At 29.5% G+C, this 25,584-nt stretch overlaps 3 protein-coding genes across 3 annotated transcripts; all 3 read right to left on the bottom strand.

The window, feature by feature from the left end:
- Positions 1-1,120: 1,120 nt before the first annotated feature.
- On the bottom strand, positions 1,121-6,752 carry LOC145755667 (calcium-activated chloride channel regulator 3A-1-like). Its single transcript, XM_082571920.1, has 20 exons — positions 6,576-6,752; positions 6,332-6,469; positions 6,048-6,198; positions 5,771-5,885; positions 5,543-5,711; positions 5,216-5,461; positions 4,893-5,114; positions 4,690-4,791; positions 4,413-4,601; positions 4,073-4,327; positions 3,816-3,980; positions 3,641-3,743; positions 3,005-3,084; positions 2,822-2,912; positions 2,539-2,662; positions 2,167-2,330; positions 1,881-2,067; positions 1,552-1,745; positions 1,350-1,418; positions 1,121-1,284 (listed from the first exon to the last, which is right to left on the bottom strand). Exons 1-20 carry the CDS (start codon positions 6,750-6,752, stop codon positions 1,121-1,123), a joined length of 3,105 nt encoding a protein of 1,034 aa, XP_082428046.1.
- Positions 6,753-7,403: 651 nt separating this feature from the next.
- On the bottom strand, positions 7,404-12,988 carry LOC145755666 (calcium-activated chloride channel regulator 3A-1-like). The gene is made up of 20 exons (XM_082571918.1): positions 12,812-12,988; positions 12,584-12,721; positions 12,296-12,446; positions 12,060-12,174; positions 11,809-11,983; positions 11,307-11,549; positions 10,972-11,193; positions 10,717-10,830; positions 10,443-10,631; positions 9,991-10,251; positions 9,691-9,855; positions 9,445-9,547; positions 9,248-9,327; positions 9,074-9,164; positions 8,797-8,920; positions 8,469-8,620; positions 8,180-8,366; positions 7,871-8,053; positions 7,757-7,794; positions 7,404-7,582 (listed from the first exon to the last, which is right to left on the bottom strand). Exons 1-20 carry the CDS (start codon positions 12,986-12,988, stop codon positions 7,404-7,406), a joined length of 3,087 nt encoding a protein of 1,028 aa, XP_082428044.1.
- A 752-nt stretch (positions 12,989-13,740) lies between these two features.
- LOC145755665 (calcium-activated chloride channel regulator 1-like) lies at positions 13,741-18,792 on the bottom strand. The gene is made up of 20 exons (XM_082571917.1): positions 18,616-18,792; positions 18,336-18,473; positions 18,087-18,237; positions 17,852-17,966; positions 17,611-17,785; positions 17,284-17,526; positions 17,000-17,224; positions 16,803-16,919; positions 16,536-16,724; positions 16,081-16,341; positions 15,838-16,002; positions 15,627-15,729; positions 15,465-15,544; positions 15,299-15,389; positions 15,073-15,196; positions 14,769-14,917; positions 14,498-14,684; positions 14,183-14,400; positions 13,983-14,051; positions 13,741-13,889 (listed from the first exon to the last, which is right to left on the bottom strand). The coding sequence occupies exons 1-20, from the start codon at positions 18,790-18,792 to the stop codon at positions 13,741-13,743; spliced, it is 3,126 nt and encodes a 1,041-aa protein (XP_082428043.1).
- Between the last annotated feature and the right edge of the window lie 6,792 nt (positions 18,793-25,584).

Raw genomic sequence — 25,584 nt, 5'->3', positions numbered from 1 at the left:
CATTTATATTTAATAGCGTCATACTTTATCGTAAGTTTCTCCTGTTGCTTTATTATAGACTCCATTATTCCAGCTTTTAGGCACAAGAATTGTGATATTTTTAAAGTAAACCCTTTGGTTTGTTGCGTTAAACAGTATGTAAGATGCATCAGTCCATGCTTGCTAAAAATAAATTAGTTTGTTGCACATTTCTACCATCTCACTATACTTGTTACTTTTTCATGTTAAACTTTTGTAATTCATAAAAGGTATTTTAAAAATGATTAAATTTGTTAATGTGATATTTTAAAAATGTCGTTACCGTTAGTTCAGTAATAATGTCATCATCTTCTGGAATCGCTGGATTGATTGCAATAACGATTCCTTTATAACCGTTATCAACAAGTTCAATGTTGTTCTGAATCTCAGTTGCATTTGTGAATACGATCAAATTGATCACAAATAATATAAACACGATTTGTTTCATGTTGTTCTGTTAAAAATCATACACACATATCTAAATGCAAAAATATTTCAAAATTAAAAAAAAATTCAATTTTAACTTTTTTACACATCGACCAACAGGATCAAATCTTTATAATTTAGTTCCACGAAAGAGTTGGATATTTATACCTTACCTGTCAAGTTTGTTTTGCAAGAAAATTTTAATATGCGGGGCATAAAATTTATGACTTGTAGCAGCGAAATCATTAAACAAACTTTCAACTTGAATTTTTTAGTAGGGGATTTTTTAACTAGTTCTTAGTAATCATAAAATTGTCAAATATTGAACAAGCAACTTATAAATTCTTAGGCTAATAAGCCAATTTTAAACCCTAATAAATAGTTTAATGATGATGTACAAATATAGGTTCAAATTTCCGTTGGACACTTATTTTTATTAAACAAAATTTTGTTCATTTGAAAAGGAATTTTAAATTTAGGCCTACTTCTAAAAATAATTCGTTATTTAACTTTTATTTGCGCTCAGGTTGTTTTTTTAGCGATTGCTATACAAAATTTTTATAACTGAATATATAAAATTTTTAAAGCAAATTTTGTTTAATCAATATACTAAGGGAAATAATTGCTTTTGTTGCATATAAAATTGCACGGTAAATTAACAAAATGATCTCCTTTTTTACGCCATGTCTTCAGTATAAGCGTTGTTGGGATACAAAGTTGGTCCTGGCGTAGATGGATTGTTAAACTTCGATTCAGGTTGTTTTTTATATTCAATTGCGGTCACTTTTTGATCTTTTTTGGCTCTTATATTGATGCAATACAAACTTATGACTGCACAAACTATACAATTTGCAAATTTTGGGTTAATTAAAATAAGTTATCGACAACATAATTTTAATACTTACCTAATATAAAACATAACCCGATAAAGACAATGCTCAAAATTTTGTACAATCTTAGTTCAGTTGGAATTTCTAACAACAAAAAAAAACTAAGATTAAAATATATTTTGTATCTAACTGTATTATTTTTTTTTAGTTGTCATAATTTAATGTATCATAAAATGAACTGCAAAAAATGTTTAAAAATAAGTTAAAGTTAACTAACCATCAATTTCTTTTGGCGTTGTTGTTATTGTTATAACTTGGTTTGAAGTGGTAGTAACAGTCGTGGTTGTAGCTTTGGTTGTCGTGGTTGTTTCAGGAATCACTGGGGGTTTGTTAAAGAAATTCATGGTAGCAATATTAGATATACCGCTACTTAACTTTGATTTGTCGTAGGCTTGCATGGCAAATCCAACCCTACATATATAAAACAATAATATTATCAAGGTTTAAAGGTAAAACAAAGTACACGAAAGTAATTTGAAAACTAGGATAAACTTAATTAATTGCTGCTAAAATCTATGGGCTACTGATAAACAAGTAATTTTTTACGTGATGATATTATCTGCTGTTGGAACATAGATCAAATGTATCACAAAAGTTTCCAAGGTTCCAGCAGCACTTGGGTTATGAATATCTCCTTGAGATAACATATCTTTCGTAACCAATATTCCACTTCTGAATGATGTTTGTAAATCGCTCGGACTACCGTATGTGTATCGAATCTCATATGCTTGTGCTGTATTTTATTGGACAATTAATTTTAATAGAATTAGTTTTTTTATTGTGTTTAAATTGGCAATATTTGTTTTATCTCTGTAATAATTTAAAAAAAAACCTTGTCCGTTATCATAATCTTCTCCAGGCGCAGAAAAAGTTAAAACGATTCCTTCCTTGACATCGTCAATATTAACTTGTCTAGAGGCTAGATTAATAATTTTACTTGGAGGAAAAACGTCAATAGTTGATCCCCCTGTTCCGGGTATTGGTCTGAGAAATATACTAATATGTCAAACAGTGCCAGTTTTTAATAGGTTTTATTATACAAAAATAAATTTGTACTAATAAGTAAAACGTGTCAGTAAATACGTGTTTATCGATTTAATGCGTGTTTTTTGCCAGATCTTGTATATTAAGGTCTGTTAGGTAAAATACTGTTTTAAAAGGAATAAACCTTTTAAAAGGGAATGTCAATTTAAAAAACAAATACCCTTCGTAGGCAAAACCCCCAGGGGAATGAACCCTCGAGAATGGATCAATATCTGAGCTTGAAATTCCATTTTCATTTGTAATTTCCAAATTTTCTAGAAGTGTTGGATTAAAGTCCACAGATCCTAAAAAAAGTAAAATCTATTTAATGAAGGCTATTTTAAGTTTTAACAAGGTATTTTTAGCCGCTTTATTTATAAATGTAAAAACTGGCCATGCGCTACTCTTTTCTGATCTTCTACTTATTTTTAAATAAAGGTTTATATTTAATCAAGTTGTGTTACCATCTGGATTCACGCTTCCAGGATTATAAGTTGCTGAACTTCCAATCACGCTTGAATTTATCGAATTATTCCCCCATCCAGTTACAGTTACCTTTATTTTAATAATATATTTTAAAGGGCTTTTAAAAACACCGTATATAAAAGAATTAAAATATTAAAGTCGGTTTGGGTTGTAGGTTATACCTGTACTGCATATCTCCCTCTATCAGTATATTGCATATAATATCGAGAGTAAACACCATCATGCTTCCTTACATCTGGCGCTGTTAAAATAAATAAAAATTTGTCAACCCTAATTTATTTGTACAATCTTTTTATAGTTCGTACAGCATTGGAACCCGTTCGTGGTATTTTTTTTAACCTTATATATGGCTTCTTGGCTATACGTTTTGTGTTAATAAATTTGCAATTTTTTTTCATAGCCTAGAAGAAAGGATGACTAAACAATTGATTGTAATTCCAAAATTTATACATAAGAAATACAAGGTCAAGGCTAAATCGCTTGATTTATGTTACAAAGGTAAATAAATACGTCATTTGTATAAGTGAAAATGACAGTAGTTATATACAAAAAATGGGGCAATAAAAAATGTTTATATGTCAATTGTTTAAACTGTTAACAAAAAACGTATCTAATTTAGTTATAAGGATGCCGAACAAAGTGATGTCTAAATTAATGTTGGTCGGTTAACCATCGTGAATGTTGTTAATAAAAAACTACTTTTGTTTTAAAAGTTGGCAATGCACAGCTCAGTCACAATATTACTAACACAACGTCCATATCCAGACATTCCACCTTAGGCATTCGCAAAAAATTACCTGATCCTTCGTCATATAAATATAGAGTTTCAATTTTTCCATTAGGATCAGTTATTTTTGCCACAACTTCAGCTAATAACACTGCGTTATAACCAGCTGTTACCTTGATGTCAAAATAAAGTTTTTATAACGAGAAAATTGTAACTTATTCTCCAATGCACGAGACTACACAAACCTTGGCATATACAACAACTGGAGACTGTGTTGAAATATCTGTCTGCGATATTCCTGATTCAACGATGATTGGTTCAACTGATCTATTGGAAGCCATTGACGTAACAATAACACTGACTGTATTAGCATAACCAGATGCTTCGATAGTGTATTTCCAGTACCCAATCTAAGTATTTAAAACAATATATATTTAAATAAGCCGACGCCTGAAAGATATTCTTCAACGTAAATTAAATAAAAACCAAGTTAGGCTATTACTTCTGCTGTTCCAGGGATAGAAAATGTTGCTGTTTTTAGAACTGAATCCGTGCTTGCTAGTTTGTCGTCGCATTTATTTGTTGGTGTACTCTTGGTGCAGTACATTTTACCCATTGGGGACTCAAGATATATAAAAGGTGCTGTAGTTGCTGTCCATATAAAAACAAAAGTGGTTTGATTGCCAATTGTATTATCGATTGAGACCTTTCCCGTGACAGTGGCATAGGCTGAAATCTCATGTGTTGCTGATGATATCTACAAAAATTAAACCAGATAGTAAAATATGATCCAGATTGCTATTTAATATTAACAAAATTGAAAAAAGAACATTGCTTTATACCTGAAAATTTTGTTCGTATACATCGCCATTAAAAGTGGATGATAAACTTTGAAAAGTTTCCAAGAGAGCTGTAGTGTCTGATGCACCGTTAATAAACCAAATACCTCCTGTGTCTTCCGTTAACTGCTGCTGATCAGGATTTATATTCGATGATGATATCCCGAAGAAAATGGAATTCATTACTGTATCCTAACAAACAGATAAAAATGTAACTATGTTGTTTAAGTTTGAACTAGATAAAAAGTTTGTTTTTACAAAAGGTTACCGTTATTAATACTTGGGCTGCAACATTTTCGACATAGGGTGACTGGTTTTCTTCCCCATCACTTAAAACAATTAAAGATGGACAAGCGTTTTCCATATTATTGTTTTCAAGAATCTGTAAAAAATCACCAACATAAAAAATTTTCTGAATTTTTTTAATAGTTTTTTTTTAATTTTTAAAACCTTAAGCTTTAATATAATATAAATTAATTTTACATCTAAGGCTTCGTTTATTCCACATCCAATGCAGGTTCCGCCATTCGCACTTGTAGGTAGTTTTGCAGCTAAATCTTCACGACTTTTGTCATCGCTGACAATTTCCAAATCGCTTAACTTTTTAGCCTTAGTTTCGAACTCGACTATGGCCACTTGACTTCCACTTGTTGCGAATTGTTTAATAAATGTAGATGCTACAGCAATCATGTCTGAAAATTTCGACTACAACAAAAATTAAAACTACAAATTTTTCGTGCTTAAACATAATTTGCCTGTAAATTTTATAAATATTGACTAATAATATTAACTTTAGAATTTTTCACCTCCGAATTCATGCTACCAGATACATCTAAAACCAAAACGTAAGCAATGTTATCGCAAGCTTTAACAACATTAAATGTAGGAGTCAGATCTGTTTTGTTTATTTGATTTGTTCCATTAAAATCTGGGGAAGTTTGAATAACTTCCCAAACACTCTGCATGTTACACAATCTATTTTGTTCATTCGGAGCTTCTTTGTTGTGTTGATTTACTTTATCTGTAGGATCATTATGGCAAAACGAAACCACCTTAAAAAACATAATTTTTTTTTTAGAAACTACTATTTTTTACATATTAGGACAAGTAAATTCTTAAATAAAATAATCTACCTGATCAATATACTGATGCGACATTAAAGAGGCTTTTAAATCAGGATCTTGCTCTTGGTCATGCAAGAAAATGCAGCCGTCTTCCGGATAACCATTATTAAGGTGACATGAAGTATATCCACCATTTGAATCAGGTTTTACATGCACCCCAGTTAGGCTTATGGGACATCTGAAAGGTAGAGTAAAATATAAATCAAAATTAAGTTTAAAAATGACAAACGTGTTTACCTCGTAGCTATTAGTGCCTCAGAACCATTGTAATAAAATGGATTGACTCCTGCAGTTGCACTTTCATCAAAAACACCCCATCTATAATGAGCCCATTCATGTACTAGTACTTTGCCTTTTGTAATAGTAAAACTTTTTAGTTAAACGTTAATAGGTGTCTTGTTATATGGCCAAGAAAATATATTTATTTTACAAATTTATCAAAAAATAAATAACAAGCTAAAATATTTCTTGAGGTATTATTCAATATTTTTATTTTTTTGATAATATTGCATACCTTTTGGTCCGAAATCTTTAGTAAAACCAGGATCAGTTACATAGGTCGATGTTAAATGGATATATTTGCCAGGTTCTCCACATTGACCATATTGTAAAGTATATGGCTCATTTCCATAAGCTGGGTTGGCCTCCGCTATCAATACGTCTGCCTGAAATTAAATTCGAACTACAAACTTTATGTCAACATTTTCGAAAAACCGTGTAAGTAAGAAATTTCTACGAAATAGTTTATATTGCTAAATTTGTTAATTATCCCTTTTTCTCAATAAAATATTTTTATACTTTGTCGTAGGTTTCTAGTTTTGCATTATTATAGCTTCCAATGTTCCAAGTTTTAGGCACAAGAATTGTGATCCTTTTAAAGTAAACTGTTTGATTTGTGGCCTCAAACAATACGTTTGACGCATCAAACCATGCTTGCTAAAATTAAAACACCAATACCGATTACCAATATTTAATTATAAGAAGCGATATATTATAAATTATAAGCTAATAATTATGTGTGAATTTTAATATATAAAGCCACCTTTAATTCAATTATAATGGTATCATTTTCCGGAATTGCTGGATTGATTGCAATAACGATTCCTTCATAACCGTTATCAACAAGTTTAATGTTGTTCTGAACTTCAGTTGCATTTGTAAATGCGATTAAACTAATCACAATCGCGAAAACAGAGCTAAATTTTAAATATTTTTTCATCTTAATAATACCTAATTGTAAAATAGGGTCAAGTCTGTTTTGCAACTTTAACAACTAAATTAAGTCTATGTTACAGCTTTGAATGTATTTTTAAATAAAATGGTTAACCTTATTTTTTGTCAAGGTTATGTGCACATTTTTATTCAATGTTAAATATAGTTGTGGTGTAAGTGTTTGCGTTTTTAAAGGTATGTACACCCATGTTCGTCAAATTATCAAAAACACTTCAAACATGGTGTACTCTTATCATGAAATTGTTTAATTAAAACAAATCACTTATAATTATATATTTTAATCTTTGCATTTTTATGAGAAAATAAACTTTGCACCTTAAATAATATATGATTAAATATTGTAAACGTGCAGCATAATTGTTAAGGTAAGAGTGCAAACATAATCGTCTTAAATAAATATGTTGCAATAAAATGTAAGAGAACGTCATTTGTTGCATAAATGACGTTTTATTGGACCAATCTTGTTTTAATATAATATTTTATTTTAATAATTATAAATTTGTTATTGCAAAATTCGTATAACTAAAACAAAAAATTATTTAAGCTACTTTTTTTAAAATTAAACTACTAAGAGAAATAATTGCTGTTGTTACAATAAAAATTGCAAGGTAAATTAACGAAATCATTTTTTATCAAGCTATATGTCTTCAAGATAAGCGTTGTTAGGATACAAAGTAGGTCTCGGCATGGGTTGATTATTAAACTTCATTTGTTGACTGTATTGCATTTGCTGTTGATTTTTAAATTCTTTTGCCGCCACTTTTCGATATTTTTTGGCTTTGGAATTGATAATGCACAAGCTTACCACAACGCAAACTAAACAAATTATAAAATTTTTAGAATTTTTTTTGAAAATTTACAACAACAAATTTGCAATACTTACCTAAAATAAAATTAAGTCCAATAAAAGATACGCTCAAAATTTTGTACAGATTCAGGTCAGCGGCACATTCTAAATCATTAAAAATTTTAATTAAACAAAGATCATACTTTGTTTCTTAATGAAGTCAACATTATTCTTTACATCTCTTTTTAAACAATTAAGTATAATTTTAAAGTATAGATTATTATTTTAACTAACGATCAACTTCTGTTTTTAAAAACGTAGTTGTTATAACATTTGGCGTCGTAGCTTTGGTTGTTTCAGCATTGGTTGTTGTAGCTTTTGTTGTTTTGGTTGTTGTTTCAGGTATCACTGGGGGTATGTTAAAGAAATTCATGGTGGCAATATTAGATATCCCACTGCTTAAATTTGATTTGTCGTAGGCTTGCATGGCAAATCCGACTCTACACAATTACAAAATTAATATTATTATGTAGGTGCTTTTAACAAATACGATTTTTTTTTAAATTTTTGTCTTCTAAAAAATGGATTTTGCAATATATTACTTTATACAACAAATATGTTTTTACATAATGGTGTCAGCTGCTGTCGGAATATTAATCAAATTTATTACAAATGTTTCGATAGTTCCGGCAACACTTGGGTTATGAATATCTCCTTGAGACAACATGTCTTTTGTAACCAATATTTCACTTCTGAAAGATGTTTGTAAATCGCTCGGACTACCGTATGTGTATCGAATCTCGTACGCTTGTGCTACATATTAAATATAAAAAATTTATATAGGATTTTGCCTTTTCAATATCTTTACAATGATTATACATTTAAAATTATTATAATTTTTTTTATAAAAAAAACCTTGTCCATTGTCATAATCATCTCCAGGTGCAGAAAAAGTTAAAACAATTCCTTCCTTAACATCGTCGATATTAACTTGTCTAGAGGCTAGATTAATAACCTTACTTGGTGGAAAAACATCCACAGTTGTTCCTCCTGTTCCAGTTGGTGGCCTGCGACAAAAATAAGTTTTCATTTAAAAGGTTGTAATATTGTGATAGGGTAGGGCATTTAAACACATCAGTTACTTTCCAATCTAATTTAAGGGGTTGTGTTTTTGCACGATTTTTTATTTTTCTGGTTACATTAAAAGTTTAGTGTTTGTTTTTTTACTAATAGACTCTCTTACCCTTCATAGGCAAATCCCCCAGGGGAATGAACCCTTGAAAATGGGTCAATATCTGAGCTCGAAATTCCAATTTCATTTGTAATTTCTAAATTTTCTGAGAGTGTTGGATTGAAATCGATAGATCCTATAAAAAGTATTAGAAAACTTGTAAGAGTTTATAAAGAAAAGAATTTATACAACTTACTACATATTTTCGAAACAATGATTTTTTTGTTTTAAAAAAATGGTTTATCTTTTTAAATTTAGGTCAAGGTAATATTTAACTAAGTTGTAATACCATCAGGGTTTAAGCTTCCAGGATTATAAGTTGCTGGACTTCCAATCACGCTCGAATTTATCGAATTATTTCCCCATCCAGTTACAGTTACCTAATTTTAATGATATGTTATAAAAATTGAGTAAGAGTGTACATAAGGTTATAACAAATTGTAAATTTATTTGGTAAAAGTACCTGTACTGCATATCTTCCTTGGTCAGTATATTGGGTATAATATCGAGAATATACACCATCATGTTTTCTCACATCTGGCGCTGTAAAAAAGTAATTAATATCTATTACATATATTAATATCTATAACATAACATTCGTACTAAACCATAGCGCTATTTATTCTAAATTATACTAAATAAATATTTGCAAAAATTTACCTGATCCTTCGTCATATAAATTCAAAGTTTCAATTTTTCCATTTGGATCTGTTATTTTGGCCACAACTTCAGCTAATAACACAGCATTATAACCAGCTGTTACCTTAAAGTAAAGTTAAAATATATGCAAAACAATTTTACCTATTTCCATTTTTTTATGTATTAAACTGATCAGAAGATGACATAGTTTGCTTTTTAATTTCAATTATAGTTTCTATCTAACGTGAAAATATATTTTACACAAACCTTGGCATAAACTACAACGGGTGACAGGGTGGAAATATCTGTCTGTGACATTCCTGATTCAACAACGATTGGTTCAACTGATCTATTAGAAGCCATTGAAGTCACAATAACACTGATTATATCATCATGGCTAGATGCTTCAATCGTGTATTTCCAGTACCCAATCTAAATATTTAAAATACTAAAAATAAACTATTCCTGCCTTAAAAGAATGTTACATTATAAATGAAATTACAAAATAACAAAATATTAGATACTATAGTAAACATATGATGTTTATTTATGTAGAAATTTGCCTACTTCTGCTGTTCCGGGAATAGAAAAGGTGATTGTTTTAAGGTCTGAATCAGTATTTGCTAGTTTATCGTCGCATTTGTTTGTTTGTGTACTCTTTGTGCAGTAAACTTCACCCATTGGTGCCTCAAGGGTTATGTAGGGAACAGAAGTCGTATATGAAGACCATATGAAAACAAAAGCTGTTTGATTTCCGATAGTATTATCAATGGATACTTTTGCAGAAGCAATGTTATTACCCAATATATCATGTGTTGCGGAATATATCTATAAAAATAAATAAATTGTCTTATTTTTTGTTAAATATGAAGTATAGGAGAAATTTTTTTTAATAACAGCAATAAGTTATCAATCGGTATTAAGATAAAAAAGTGTATTTTACTTATGGTTGTAAATTATTTTTTAAAGTTTTTACAACCAAATTATCACCAATTTTAAATAAAAAGACTGCATTTTACCTGAAAGTTTTGTTCGTAAACATCGCCATTATCAGTTGATGACAAACTTTGAAATGTTTCCAAGAGAGCTGTTGTGTCGACCGCATCATTAATAAACCAAATCCCTCCTGTGTCTTCCGTTAACTGCTGCTGATCAGCATTCACATTTGATGACGAAATACCAAAAAAGATGGAGTGCACAACAGTGTCCTATATTAAAAAAATATAACTTGTTCGAAAGTTGCAATGATAAAATTGTCTGTAGTTGTAAATTCAAACTTTTTGAAATAGTTACCGTTTTAAGGACATCGGGTGCTACATCTTTAACATAGGGAATTTCATTTTCTCCACCGTCACTTAAAACAATTAAAGACGAACAAGCATTTTCAATAGGATTGTTTTCAAGAATCTGTAAATCATTATCGGACGTTAAATGTATGTGTAACACCGTATTGTGTAATATCGTATTACACCAAAACTTAATTTATTTACCGACAAATCGTAGAAAATTCCTTTTGTTTTTACTACAAAATTTATAGAACAAACTAACCTCCAAACCCAATTGTATACCGCATCCAATGCAAGTTCCACCATTAGCTCTTGTTGGTAGTTTAGCAGCCAAATCTTCACGACTTTTGTCATCACTAACAGTTTCCAAATCGCTTAACATCGTTGCACTAGATTCAAACTCAACAATGGCAATTTGACTTTCACTTACTGCGAATAGTTTAATAAAGGTAGATGCTACAGCAATCATATCATTGAATTTCGACTATAACAAATATGAGGCAGCAAATTAGCATATATTCAAATTAATTGTTTTATGATAAATAAAATATCATTAATACTTTTTTTAAAATTTATAAACGTATAAAAGTATTTTACCCCCTGCATGCTCCCAGATACATCTAGAACCAGAACATAAGCTAGATTTTTGCAAGCTTTAACAATATTGAACGTTGGGGTCAGATCTGTTTTGTTTATTTGGTTTGTTCTATTAAAATCTGGGGAAGTTTGAATAACTTCCCAGACACTCTGCATGTTACACAATCTATTTTGTTCATTCGGAGCTTCTTTGTTGTGTTGATTTATTTCATCTGTAGGATCATTGTGGCAAAACGAAACAACCTTTAAACCAAAGAAATGAAATTTTGATATTTTTAAAGAAATTATAGTTTAACGGTGGCATATATACGCAATTAACTGTTAATTTAATCTATTACAAAAGTGCAAACAAACCAAAATAGAAGCATATGCCATTTAGCACACACAACAGTTGTTTTAACAGTATCGGTTTATATGTTTAGATGCGGTTCAATTAGGAAAGGCATCATTTTACAAGAAGCTAAACTATTTTAATTTTTTAATAAATATATAAATTAATTACTTGATCAACATATTGATGCGACATCAAAGAGGCTTTTAAACCAGGATCTTGCTCTTGGTCATGCAAGAAAATGCAGCCGTCTTCTGGATAACCAGTAACTTTATTAGGTTGACACAAAGTATAATTACCATTAGGGTCTGGTTTAACGTGAATTCCTGTTAGGTTTGCTGGGCATCTAAGTGGTATAAAGAAAAATATGACTTAACTTGTTTAAATTGTAACTTATTATTTAAGTATTTTAAGTGTGGTACCTTGTAGCCTGTAGCGTCTGCTGACTATCAATATAAAACGGATCAACTCCTTTAGTTGGACTTTCATCAAAAACACCCCATCTATAATGTGCCCATTCATGTACCATTACTTTGCCTTTAAAACAGATACATTATACTAATATCAGTCTTACACAAATTTTAATTCGCACAGTAGATAAGCATTATCTAGCCTTTTTATTTAAATAAATTAATTTTTATTAAAGGGAAATTAACACCTTTTGGTCCAAAATCTGTTGCGAAGCTTGAATTAGTTACATAGGTTGGTGTTAAATGGATATATTTGCCAGGTTCTCCACATTGGCCATATTGTAAAGTATATGGCTCATTTTCATAAGCTGGGTTTGCCTCTGCTATTAGTACATCTGCCTGGAAGCGAAACCAATATAAAAGCTTTGTTAAAGTCTGAGTTAGCCTTTACATTTACAACATACGCAATTTTAAAAAAAGGATATATATTAATTCAAAAAAATATATTTTAAGTTTTTAAACATTTTATGTTATACTTTATCATAGGTTTCGCGTTTTGCATTATTATAGCTTCCAATATTCCAGGTTCTAGGCACAAGAATAGTAATCTCCTTAAAGTAAACCATTTGGTTTGTGGCTTTAAACAACATATGAGATGCATCAGTCCATGCTTTCTAGAATAATAAGTAAATTTTATAATTTTTTTCAATTAAAAGATAGAAAAAAGGTAAATAAAGTTGTGAATTAATAAAAATAAAATTTACCTCCAGTTCAGTAATAATGTCATCATCTTCTGGAATTGATGGATTGATTGCAATAACGATTCCTTCATAACCGTTATCAACAAGTTTAATGTTGTTCTGAATCTCAGATGCAGTTGTGAATGCGATTAAACAAATCGCAATCGCAAACAGAGTGCTTGATTTTAAATATTTTTTCATACTTAAAATATATATAAAACTAAACTAAAATTAATTAAGGTTACAGTTCCAATATTATATAAAATAAATAAAAATACTTAAGTCATAATAACTTTAACAACCTACTTCTAACAAAAAAGTAAAAGTTTCTTGTAACTTGTTTGTAATTTTTAATATTTTTATACTAAAGTAATTAACAACTTTTTTTCCGCTGTGTTTGTGTCGCAATAATTTAATTAGCGGTTGGGAATGTGTTGACGATGAGCAATTTTCTTTGCGTTGTTCCTGGTATGTACACTCACGAAGGTTTAATAAACAAAAGACACTTTAAGTATGACGCTCTTTGGGTATTGAACATTTGATAAGAGCTTTCCATATTTGCATACAGTTTTTGCTTAGAACTAAATACGACTGGGTAAACTTTGTTCTCACGATATGTTAGGATTGATAAATTTTAAAAATGTTAAAAGTAAATATTGTTGTAGTTGGCTTGAAAAATATTTTAACTACTCTTACATGTATGAAATTGTTTGCTTTTTATAAGAATAATTTTAATGTATAACATATTTAGTTGATTTCTAGAAGTAATTTTAAAATTAATGTTTTAACTTTCTTAATTTTATTAAATCTAAATTTAACATAACAAAACCGTTTACTCAAACGAAAATTAAACACACTTTTTTAAAGACCAAATTAATATAAAAAATAATTTTTATTTTATTGCATATTTTAAAAAATTACAGAAAATTATTACAAGCAAACATTTCTCAAATCTAAAAATCTTCAACAAAAGCATTTTTGGGATACAGCGTAGGTCCAGGATGATTATTGGACTTCATTTGCTGGTTTCGATCCATTGCTGACACTTGCCGATATTTTTTGGCCTCAGCATGAATACAACAAACACTTACAATAACACAAACTAAATGAAATAAATATTAAGATAAGCATATTTGATACTTTTGACCAAGACCCTAAAAATATATTTATTTGACCCAATTGCAATAATACTTACGTAGAATAAAACTAAGTCCAATAAAAGATACGCTAAGGATTTTGTACAGATGTAAGTCCTCGGCACATTCTAAAAACAAAGAGGTTTATAAAAACGCTTGAAAATATTCTTCATTTTATTAAACAATATTTTCTAATTTCTTAATTAATTATTTTGGGATCTTAGTAAATACTATAAAAAACTTAAAATGTTCGACTTACGGTCAACTTCTTTCTTCAATGTTGTAGTTGTTATGATAGGTTTTGGGGAGGTTGTTTTGGTTGTTGTAGCTTTAGTTGATGTACCTTTTGTTGTTGTAGCTTTTGTTGTTGTTGTTGTAGGAATTACTGGGGGTGTGTTAAAGAAATTCATAGTGGCGATATTAGATACTTCACTACTTAAACTTGATTTGTCGTAAGCTTGCACAGCAAATCCAACTCTATACATTCAAAACAGAGCTTTATTACAAAACTGTATTTGAAAATTTATAAAAAACACAAATATGAAATTTATTCTTTTTTTTTAAATTTTTTTACGTAATGGTATCTTCTGCTGTTGGAATATTAATCAAATTTATCACAAAAGTTTCTAAAGTTCCGGCTACATTTGGGTTATGAATATCTCCTTGAGATAACATATCATTTGTTACCAATATCCCATTTCTGAATGACGTTTGTAAATTGCTCGGACTACCGTATGTGTATCGAATCTCGTATGCTTGTGCTATATTTTAATAAGCAATATTGTTTTCAATATTTTTTTTAAGTTGGCAAGATTTTTTATCTGTATAGTAGTTTAAATAAAAACCTTCTCCATTGTCATAATCTTCTCCAGGCGCAGAAAATGTTAAAATAATTCCTTCATTAACATCGTCGATATTAACTTGTCTAGAGGCTAAATTAATAACCTTACTTGGTGGAAAAACATCAACCGTTCCTCCAGCCCCAGGTATTGGTCTACAAATTATAATTGCTAAAAATTTTCACTATTAAAATATATTCAGCTGATTTGTTGACATAACATTCTTATAAAATTGTGTCAAATATTTAGTGCTTGTTGTAGTTTGTGTTGTTACTGACTTATTGTTTTATATTATTTGTATAACATTTACCCCCCATACGCAAAACCTCCTGGAGAATGAACTCTAGAGAATGAGTCAATGTCTGAGCTTGAAAGTCCGTTGCCATTTGTAATGTCCATGTAGTCTGGAAGTGATGGATTTAAATTTACAGACCCTGTAACATTTCAACAAGATCTTGCTAATAGAGAATAGAAGGGATATTTTTTTATATTTTATTTTGAAGTTAAAACGGGGTATATTTATGTAAACTATTCACCAGTTGGGATTAGATTTCCTGGATTATAAGTTGCTGGACTTCCAATTACGCTTGAATTTATTGAATTATTTCCCATTCCAGTTACAGTTACCTAGATTTTTTCATATTTTGTATTTAAAAGTTAATACCATATACAAACAAACTTTTTATGCTTTAAGACAGTTACCTGAACAGCGTATCTGCCCTGAACAGAATATTGAGTATAATATCTTGAATAAACTCCATCATGCTTTCGTACATCGGGCGCTGTTAAAAAGTATTTTTAAACTAAATTGTTTTAGTACACTTAATTTAGATATATCACCTTTAATATTTAATGTTTCGTTACCTGATCCTTCGTCGTATAAATGCAGCGATTCAATTTTTCCATTAGGATCAGTTATTTTTGCCACAACTTCAGCAAATAAAACCGCGTTATATCCAGCAGTTACCTTAACACAATAGTGAAATATTTGTGAAATTAATGTAACCATAATCTTTTTCAAATATGTAGACATTTAGATCTATTGTTTGGGTTAATAGCCTAGAAATTCACACACCTTAGCATAAATTACAACGGGTGACAGGGAAGAAATATCTGTTTCTGACATTCCTGATTCAACAACGATTGGTTCAACTGACCTATTGGAAGCCATTGACGTAACAATAATACTGACTGTATCATCATAGCTAGATGCTTCAATAGTGTATTTCCAGTACCCAATCTAAATATAAAGGTTTACAAAATTTGATTAAACAAATCTAAAAAATTGTTGAATGATTTTAAGTTTTAATATTATTACCTCTGCTGTTCCGGGAATAGAAAAAGTTATTGTTTTTTGGGCTGAGTCGACACTTGCTAGACTCGCATCACATATATTTGTCTGTGTACTTATTGTGCAATACAAGCTACCTCTTGGTGCTTCCAGGGTTATATAAGGTACAGCAGTCGTATATGCTGTCCATATAAAAACAAATGCTGTTTGATTGCCAATTGTATTATCGATCGAGACTTTTCCTGTGGCAGTAGCAAAAGCTGAAATCTCATGTGTTGCAGAAAATATCTTCAAAAGTTACAATATTTTTGTTTTTGAATCTCAAAAAACACGTTTACTTTTACAAAATCATGACAATGCTAAAAACTTTATATTGCAAAATTTGTTATTTAAAAAAAAAAAATTAATTTTAGTCTATCCAAATAGCGTTTTTATGTACATTGTAATTTTAAACACATTTGATATAAATGATTTAAATATACCTGAAAGTTTTGCTCGTACACATCGCCATTATCAGTTGATGATAAACTTTGAAACGTTTCCAGCAGCGCTGTGGTGTCTGATGCATCATTTATAAACCAAATACCTCCAGTGTCTTCCGTTAACTGCTGCTGATCAGCATTCACACTTGATGACGAAATACCAAAAAATATGGAGTGCACAACTGTATCCTTGAAGAAATAATTGATTAAAACAAATGGGTATTTTTAATACTGTAGGTAACGACATTGCTAATTACAATAACATACTGTTGCTAAGACATCGGATACAACATCTCTAACCATGGGATAACTACTACTCTCCCCGCCATCGCTTAAAACAATTATGGATGGACAGTTACCAGGCGTTAAATAATTTTCAAGAATCTAAAAAAAAATATTATAGAGGCTGACGTTAAAAAAGACAGATACTTAATGTTGAACCAACTTAACATTTTGTTGCCTACCTCCAATCCTAATTTAATACCGCATCCAATGCAAGTTCCGCCTCCAGCACTTACAGGTAACTTTGCAGCCAGACTTTCCCGACTTTGGACGTCGCTTACAGTTTCCAAATAAATACTTAACATTGTTGCACTAGATTCAAACTCAACGATAGCAAGTTGGCTTCCACTCGCGGCGTATTGTGTAATAAATATGGATGCAACAGAAACCATATCATCAAATTTTGACTGCAACAGATAATTAGCATTTCGACAATGTATTTGAATTCATAAACTATTTAACTTACCCCACTCATGCTACCAGATACATCTAGAACCAGAACGTAAGCTAGATTTTGACAAGCTTTAACAATATTGAACGTTGGGGTGAGATCTGTTTTATTTATTTGATTTGTTCCGTTTATATCGGGCGAGGTTTGAATAACTTCCCAAACACTCTGCATGTTACACAATCTATTTTGTTCATTCGGAGCTTCTTTGTTGTGTTGATTTACTCTATCTGTAGGATCATTGTGGCAAAACGAAACGACCTTTAAAATATAACAAAAATAAAAAATAAATTGTACTAAATTGAAACAATTTTTCTTTAAAATATGCAAAGGTATTTTGTTTACTTGATCGATGTATTGGTGCGACATTACAGAAGCCTTCAAATCAGGATCTTGTTTTTGGTCATGTAAGAAAATGCAGCCGTCTTCTGGATAACCTTTTACCTTATTAAGTTGACATGAAGTATATCCACCATTTAGGTCTGGTTTAACGTGAATTCCTGTTAGGCTTGCTGGGCATCTAAGTGATTTAATAAAAAACGACTTTAATATTTGCTTATTATTAGGATATGGCAAACACGTTTACCTTGTAGCCTGCAGCGTCTGCTGACTATCATAATAAAATGGATCAACTCCTGTAGTTGGACTTTCATCAAAAACTCCCCATCTATAATGTGCCCATTCATGTACCATTACTTTGCCTTTAACATAAGTTAAATTGAAACTTTTGGGACTAGTTATTTGCTTATGAAAAAAAAAATTTTCACGATTATTGTTTTTATGTCTATTTTTCCATTACTGGTATAATTATTTTGGGTTACCCTTTGGTCCAAAATCTTTAGTAAAACTAGGATCAGTCACATAGGTTGGTGTTAAATGGATATATTTGCCAGGTTCTCCACATTGACCATATTGTAGAGTATATGGCTCATTTCCATAAGATGGATTTGCTTCTGCTATCAATACATCTGCCTAGAAAATAAAATTATTAAATTTAAGTTCAAGGCTGCAAAAAACTACCTAAATATTTTTAACTTATTTTTTTATGTTAAGCAAACAATTTTTCATACAGTGTCATAGGTTTCGCGTTCTGCTTTGTTATAGCTTCCAATATTCCAGCTTCTAGGAACAAGAATTGTGATCTCTTTAAAGTAAACCCTTTGGTTTGTTGCGTTAAACAGCATGTAAGATGCATCAGTCCATGCTTGCTAAAAAAAATAATAACATTTTATGAAAATTGCTTTGACTTTTAAAAAAAATAATAATAATTATTATAAATGTAAGCTATACGTGCAATAAATTCTTATACTTATTTATAGTTACAATATATTTAGTAAACATGGTATATACAGTTAATTCAGTTATGATCTTATCATCTTCTGGGACTCCTGGATTGATTGCAATAACGATTCCTTCATAACCGTTATCAACAAGTTTAATGTTGTTCTGAACTTGGGTTGCATTTGTGAAAATGAATAAACTTATCACAATCGCGAAAACAGAGCTAAATTTTAGATTATTTTTCATCTCGAAAATATTTGTGAATCTAATTTTAAAATAATTTGATTTTTCTTTTAAAACTTAATTTTTAACTTTTCCTAACATTTGTCATTTAATATCAAATAAAATAAATTGTCTATTCTTTAATCATGCTATAGCAAAAAGTTAGTTATGCATCATGATTGATATTTTAGCGTTATATATACTTTATATGTTTTGTAAGAATGTTCATGTTGTTTTGGATACATTAATGGTGTTTTACCACATAAACATTAAAGGTGGTATAATGTCAAAATTGCATTGGTATAATAAATACCACATCCTTGAAGTATTAAGATTAAATAAATATTTTTTACTAGGAAAAACTTATTTTTGCCAATAAAATTCCACCAATATTTGGCTTAATTTAATATTAATAAAGGTTTGTATTTGTTTTCGTAAAAGCCTTAAGTAGATTCACTTTCTTTAAATATATTTAACATTTATACACTTACAAAGATTTCTAATTTTAGATTAATATTAAGATTTATTGCGTCCGCGAGAGGTAAAATAAAGTACTTGTCTTGAAAATTTTCAAGAAGTTTATTTATTTTTAATTATTAAAGTTCTTTAAATGTGTGACTGTGGGTGGTACATTCAAGTATTTGTTTTGTTATATTTGGAATATTCACGTCATGGCTTGACATGTACATATTTCTATTTGTTTAATAATAAAACAACATGGTCGTGAAATATAATATTCAATTCTCAATCGCTAGAGGACGCCAATGAATAAGCTATATTTATGTAAAAGTACTCAAAAAATCTACAAAACTGTTTGAAATGTGATTTAAATACAATGCAAGCAATGAAAAGCGTAGTACAATTGTGTAAGTTATATTGGCCTTTTAATTTTCATAAATTTTATTTAATGTTTTTAAGTAAACATTTAATATTATTGTAATTTCTTTATTTGCTTCACGATTAGTTTACCATGGTACGTTGTTTGCCAACATTGCTTGATTGTGATTTATCAATAAAAGATGCTTTGACCCAATTGTCGTATGTCGTTGGACAAAACATGATGTTTGTGGACTTAAAGGCGAAAAATTATCCGCTTGTTTGATATTCCAGTTGAAAAAGTTACGCAAACTTTCTAGCAAAAATATTCGCCTATAATTGTTAAATCAATAACTTGTGCCTATACTTATAGATGCTTTAAAAAGATATCTTTTATTGGAAAACAAAAAAATAAGATGAAATAAAATTTGTCCCAATTTTAATCAAACGTTGTCGATCATAAAATTTAAAACTTCTGTTTTACGTATTTTATGGCTTTATGGTTATTACTGTAAAACGATTTGCGTTGTATAAGTTCGTTGTCTATTTCTAATTGCAACAAAACGTTTTGATAGATCAATGATTTGCTTAAAATAGATTTGTACAACTAATATTACAGATATTTATAGGTAAGTATATAGAAAAATAATTCGGCAAAAAATTTATTCAATTTAGGAATGGAAAATAGTCATCATATAATTAACTTAAGTTTGATATTTTGATCTATTATAGTTTAATATAAACTGTTGTAATGTTACATAAATAAATTAAGAGTTTAAGAATTTTAACGAAATTGTAGAAATGATATTTCTGTCCACGCTCGAGCAGAAACGGCGGAAATTCCTGCTTAAATGTTGACCTCGGGTTGACGTGCTCAGAAAAAAACGCCGTTTTTTTAATCTAGAGAGAAAAAACAAAAACTTTGGTCTTATAGTTATAACTGTATGCAGGAAAATATTGTTAGAAATAATTCAAAGCGGATAGAGTTTTATATAGACGTAAACCTTATTTTAATTAATCAAAATCAGTCATAAAAAATTGGTATAAAAGGTTTTAAATGCGGATTTCGGTCTGGAATTTTCCCGACAAAAAATTTGCTAAATTTGGGTTAACACAGCCTGTTGTCAGTCGATCATTGATGCATATCGTTAAAGATATACATCACACAATATAAAGGAGGGTTATTTAGTAAAATAGTTTACTGTTGCAGGCCATTGTTTGCTTGTATTTAGAATGGTAGGTTCGTAACCTCTTAATCTTGAATATTTTAAAAAACGTTAAAAGATTTCAAACTTATGTAGCATAGAAAGATTACGTTGTTATGGGGTAAATTATTTTTCTATGGGCTACATAAATACGAAAAATATGTATTTCTTTATCATATAATTATTTATTACGTCAGTGCCAGAACCAGTTTGTTATGATAAAGTTTTTGTCTATTGTTTTAGCCCGTAGCTATTGCTCGCAAGTTTGTTGTACTTCACATTAGAGTTTTATGTTTTTAGTGTACGCTTGAATACATCTTACTGCTTTAATTACTTTCAGCTCGAGCGTACCAGTTGTTTTTATTCTTCGAATTCAATCTAAACCAACGTTTGGTATCATATTAACTACAAGGTCATAGAACAGACGATTTTCAGTAATAAAAATATGCTGGTAGCTTAAAAATAATATATTTTACAATTTTGAAGAAAGATTTGGCTGCATATTTTGTAAATATTCGCAGGTTTTATGTGTGTAAATATAGTAACAATATATTAATTTTTTGTTTTCTATAAATAGTTTAAATTTCCAGTTGACGAATTTAGTTGGCATACCTTTACGATGATAATAACCTGAAATATTTTGTCTATTTCACGGGTCTAAACTCCAAATAGCTTACAAGTTGATCATAGCTTAGTTATCTGTAGTAAAATAAACTCCAGGATAATTTAAGTGATTTAAAATATGAAGTAGTGAGAAATTCAATATTAAAATGGGTTTAAATTATTTTTTAGAAAATTATAAACGTAAGTTTTATACGGTTTATTAATAGTAATTGTCTATGAATACAAATTTTCCGCGAAATTTAATGTTAAAAATTGATGTGTAAATTAGAAAATTAAATTAGGACGATTGACAGATATGGTAACGCGTTGCCTGACGTTGTTATCAATGAATTATTTATCTAAGTGTACCTAAAATGTGTGGTATAGTTAATTACGTTTTATTATTTAAACAAAATTATTTACACAACTGTTAGTTCAATATTGGAACTTCCCAGGGTTAATAGTAAAAATATATATTAATCATGTAATGTTAATTGTTTTAACAATGGTCAGAAAATAATTAATATTATTAATATTACTTTATAATAAGAACGAAACGACTTTTTTATCTCTAAACAATTATAATAAAATTACATTGATGATGTCATTAATATACACTTGAAAAAAGATAAGTCAGACGCTATATTTATTTAAAAAAAACTTTAAAAACCAATATACGGTAATTTGTGCACTCAAAGTGAATTTGTTTTTAGTTTAAAACCACGAACGGTAATCGAGTAAAAAATGCTTGTCAAAAATGAGCTTATAGTTGCACATGCTTTGTGTGTGAGATCATAGCTTAAGCATTAACCTGTTACTTTACCTCTAACCTTGTTGCTTGAGGCATAATTTGGCATACTTGCGTAGCCTACAATTTTGTGGGCACTGCGCTCTATAATTGCTGGCTGGAAAAGTAAAGTAATTTCATATAGCGATGGTCATATGTAGGAATTCGCACGGCCAATTTACGTGATTGTGTTGGTAGAAAAATTAAAGAAATTTAGTGTCTGTGTTAGATTAAAAGCTTGTTTTATTGTTTAAGTTGAGATAAGGTTATTAATATGGCTGAAGTTTTGTAGTTATAGGTCAAGATAATGCGAACTTTTGAGATTAGTGTTCTTTATTTAACAAGAATTATTATATTAACTTTAAGTATTAGCATTGCAGTTAGTTTAAAACTATAATAAATCAGTTACTTGGTGGTAGCTTTTAAAAAACGTCAGTTAAATTTTTAACGAGTAGAATTAAAGTTTAATCTGCTTTAGTAGAGTAGTGGGTGGTCTTTTAATTAAACTATTAACTTTAACAAATTAGATAATATTTGACCAATTACAAATACTTTAGTTTAGTCGTTTTAAGCTACTAAAATTGATCTTATTTGTTTAAAAACTTTTTAAGAAGATCAAAGCATTTTTATTTAAACATTTATCAAAACAACATTTTTTACTATAAAAAGTAAATTAACTTTAAAGCTAGATGTTGCCCATTTGCAGGCATGAACACCAATATATACAAACAGTACACGCCTTAAAATTTGCCTCCACAACAACAGCACGTGTTTAAATGTAAACAATAGGATTAACTTTTTAGTAAATCCTGTATTAACAAGAACGACCAACTTAAGACCGAGTTATCAGGAATTTTCTCTTTATTTTATTCTTGAGACGAAGTGGAAGACAAACATGAACAATAAACAGAACATAGTTAATTTTTTGCAACTGTACATTTGAATATGTAAACTTTATAGTTTATAGAAAGATTTTATGTCAAATTTTTAAAGTGTTTTTTAACTAAAACGTGCTCAAGAAACCAAAAATTGAAAGTGCTGTTCACGGTTGTTAGATTTTAAGTGAGAAACGGTGTCGTTTAAAGGAAATGTAAATGTTTGTTAGTGATATGGTTTCAAAATCAAAATTGAAATATATGGTGTTGATTCTGCTATTAACTGTAAAGGATATTTTTAAACTGTGTATTTACTAGAATTTTTAGAGCATCAAAATGAAAATTAATTAAAAATTTTTATCTTATTTTTCAGAATTTTAAGCAAATATTTTGATTTTAAAATTTCTTTAATTATGACGTAATAAGCGGAAGATAATCGGAACGACCACCTGTGCTACCTGGTAAAGACGCACCTGCATCACGTGACATCAAGGACCGTATTAGAAGTTAATAGAGGCAGTAAAACGTATTATTAAGAAACCTGATTAGGACATTAAACGTCAAAGAACATTTTTCAAATACTTGTAAAGAAATTTGTCTTAAGGTAAGTTTTTGAATTTTAACTTCCCTGTTTTAAATTAACTCAAGAAAGTTCAGATTGGATATTTTTAAAATATTCTGTTCCGCAATTTAAGAACAGTTTTTCCAAGAATTGGAGCCACAGTTAACATAAACAAATTCCGATCAAAGCTCTGTAAGATTTATGTAAAATATAAAGGTCAAAACGCAATGTTTTACGATAGTAAGAACCGTAAATCTGTCCCTAATATTTACTGTCCACTATACTATTATCCAGCTACATTGTTTTCCGATTTTATGATCTGTTGACCGAGTGACGTCATCGCTACAACGCGTGACGTCATGAAATTCTTAAAATTATTATTGTTACCAAAAGATAGGTTTTAAAAATGCTCAGGTGAAGTGAAAATTAGATAGCGAAATATTTTAAAAGGTTTAAGTGGTTTGTAAGATTCAAAATTCCAAATGTATTACATAAACTTAACAAGTAATATCGTGTTTAAAATCTTACTTAATTGACCACAAGAAGAACAACATTGCATTCAATTTATATAAAGTAAGTTTATAAGTTGATATTTACCAAAGGTTGTAGAATGATCAAGCTTATTTGTTGAGTGACCACTTTAAATATATAATCCGAATAGCCGCCGTTCTAGCTAGGGGTCACAGTAAACGAATGTGGTAAATATATAGTGGCGCCAACTAAAGTGTTGCTTATTCTTATTTTCCAGCTAAAAATGTTCGTCTTTTAGATTTTGGTTACTTGTTTTTGAACTTGTAAGTGTAAAATGTATATAAAATCATTTTGCAAAAATTTTTTCTATATTTTTTCCTTTTTTTTTGGATATGTCCCCTTTTGATTTTTAGAACGGCAGTGGGTCATTGGCCTTGCTGTATACAATAGCACGGTCAAACGCACACGTACGATAAAGCAATTACGTTTATTCGTCCATGAAATTCCTGTTTGCTAAATCTCTTCGAATCTGTGTTCGACTATTTTTAGCACAAAGCCTATTATTTGAAAGGATTACATGATGACAACAGCGTTTGTCCGTCACTTTTTAAGCGGTTTGTTTATTACTCTTAAAAAGTTTTTTACTTATTCAAATAAAGTTTATATGAGCAAACGTAAGTTTGAAATAAACAGTTTATTATTTGCCAGTCTTTTAAGACTTTTTGTGATTGGTTTATCTTGCTGAAAAACTACTCTCTATCATCATCTTGTTGTTATCATATCCTATTTTCCAAATTTTATCCTTCAAAAACAATTTTTAATTGGTGTATGACATACATAAAAAGCTATGCAACATATAAAAACAACTTGACATATATGAAAATTAACATTTAATTAGATATTTATTTTTATATTCAAAAATTTGAAAATAAATTAAACGAGCTTATTACTTATCTTAATATAGAAACGGTCGCCTGATTTAACCCAATTTCTGTTACGTAATAAAACAATGACTCCCTATATCAAATAACAGACAATACACAAAAACTTTAATGTTTCTAGTTGTGTATACATCATACAAACTTTAAAATTTGAAACTTGTTTTATTTAAAACACCTGTGGTTCTGCGTTTTACATTTTTTTCATTAATTTGGAACGATTTTTTATTTAATTCAAAGTCCATTTATTATTAGTTATATTTTAGAAATAACCTGTTTATTTTTTGTAATAAAATGTGCATTTCTCATTTGGTGGTAAGTGTATTTGATCTGACGTAATAGTTTATTTAATATACCAGTTTATTTATAATAACCTTACTTACTTAAATTACGTCACATACATACATTGTATCACGTGATCCAGCCAGCTTTCCAGACGGCTTATATACTGTGCTCAGTGTTTTCCAAACCCTCGACGTTTAAACAAACAAAAGAAATACGAAACACTCGAAACGGGCTTTTAACCAGCTTTTGTTAATGGCTGTTTAACACACGAACT

The sequence above is a fragment of the Corella eumyota genome, chromosome 6, assembly GCF_963082875.1.
Source record: "Corella eumyota chromosome 6, kaCorEumy4.1, whole genome shotgun sequence".
NCBI classification, from domain to species: Eukaryota; Metazoa; Chordata; class Ascidiacea; order Phlebobranchia; family Corellidae; genus Corella; species Corella eumyota.
The sequence above is the reverse complement of the archived record's forward strand: the minus strand, read 5'-3'. Positions and strand labels throughout refer to the sequence as shown.

What these genes read in the sequence shown, in the direction of transcription:
- LOC145755665 (XM_082571917.1), bottom strand. Translation starts at nt 18,792, where the DNA reads ATGAAAAATAATCTAAAATTTAGCTCTGTTTTCGCGATTGTGATAAGT. An exon ending in AACGCGAAACCTATGACACT is followed by an intron (nt 18,238 to 18,335) that starts GTATGAAAAATT and finishes TTTATTTTCTAG; the next exon opens with GCAGATGTATTGATAGCAGA. An exon ending in TATCTGGTAGCATGAGTGGG is followed by an intron (nt 17,225 to 17,283) that starts GTAAGTTAAATA and finishes TATCTGTTGCAG; the next exon opens with TCAAAATTTGATGATATGGT.
- LOC145755666 (XM_082571918.1), bottom strand. Translation starts at nt 12,988, where the DNA reads ATGAAAAAATATTTAAAATCAAGCACTCTGTTTGCGATTGCGATTTGT. An exon ending in CTATTCCCGGAACAGCAGAA is followed by an intron (nt 9,856 to 9,990) that starts GTAGGCAAATTT and finishes TTAAATATTTAG; the next exon opens with ATTGGGTACTGGAAATACAC. An exon ending in GGGGGATTTGCCTATGAAGG is followed by an intron (nt 8,621 to 8,796) that starts GTAAGAGAGTCT and finishes TTTTTGTCGCAG; the next exon opens with GCCACCAACTGGAACAGGAG.
- LOC145755667 (XM_082571920.1), bottom strand. Translation starts at nt 6,752, where the DNA reads ATGAAAAAATATTTAAAATTTAGCTCTGTTTTCGCGATTGTGATTAGT. An exon ending in CCATTATAATTGAATTAAAG is followed by an intron (nt 6,470 to 6,575) that starts GTGGCTTTATAT and finishes TTTTAATTTTAG; the next exon opens with CAAGCATGGTTTGATGCGTC. An exon ending in AACTAGAAACCTACGACAAA is followed by an intron (nt 6,199 to 6,331) that starts GTATAAAAATAT and finishes ATTTAATTTCAG; the next exon opens with GCAGACGTATTGATAGCGGA.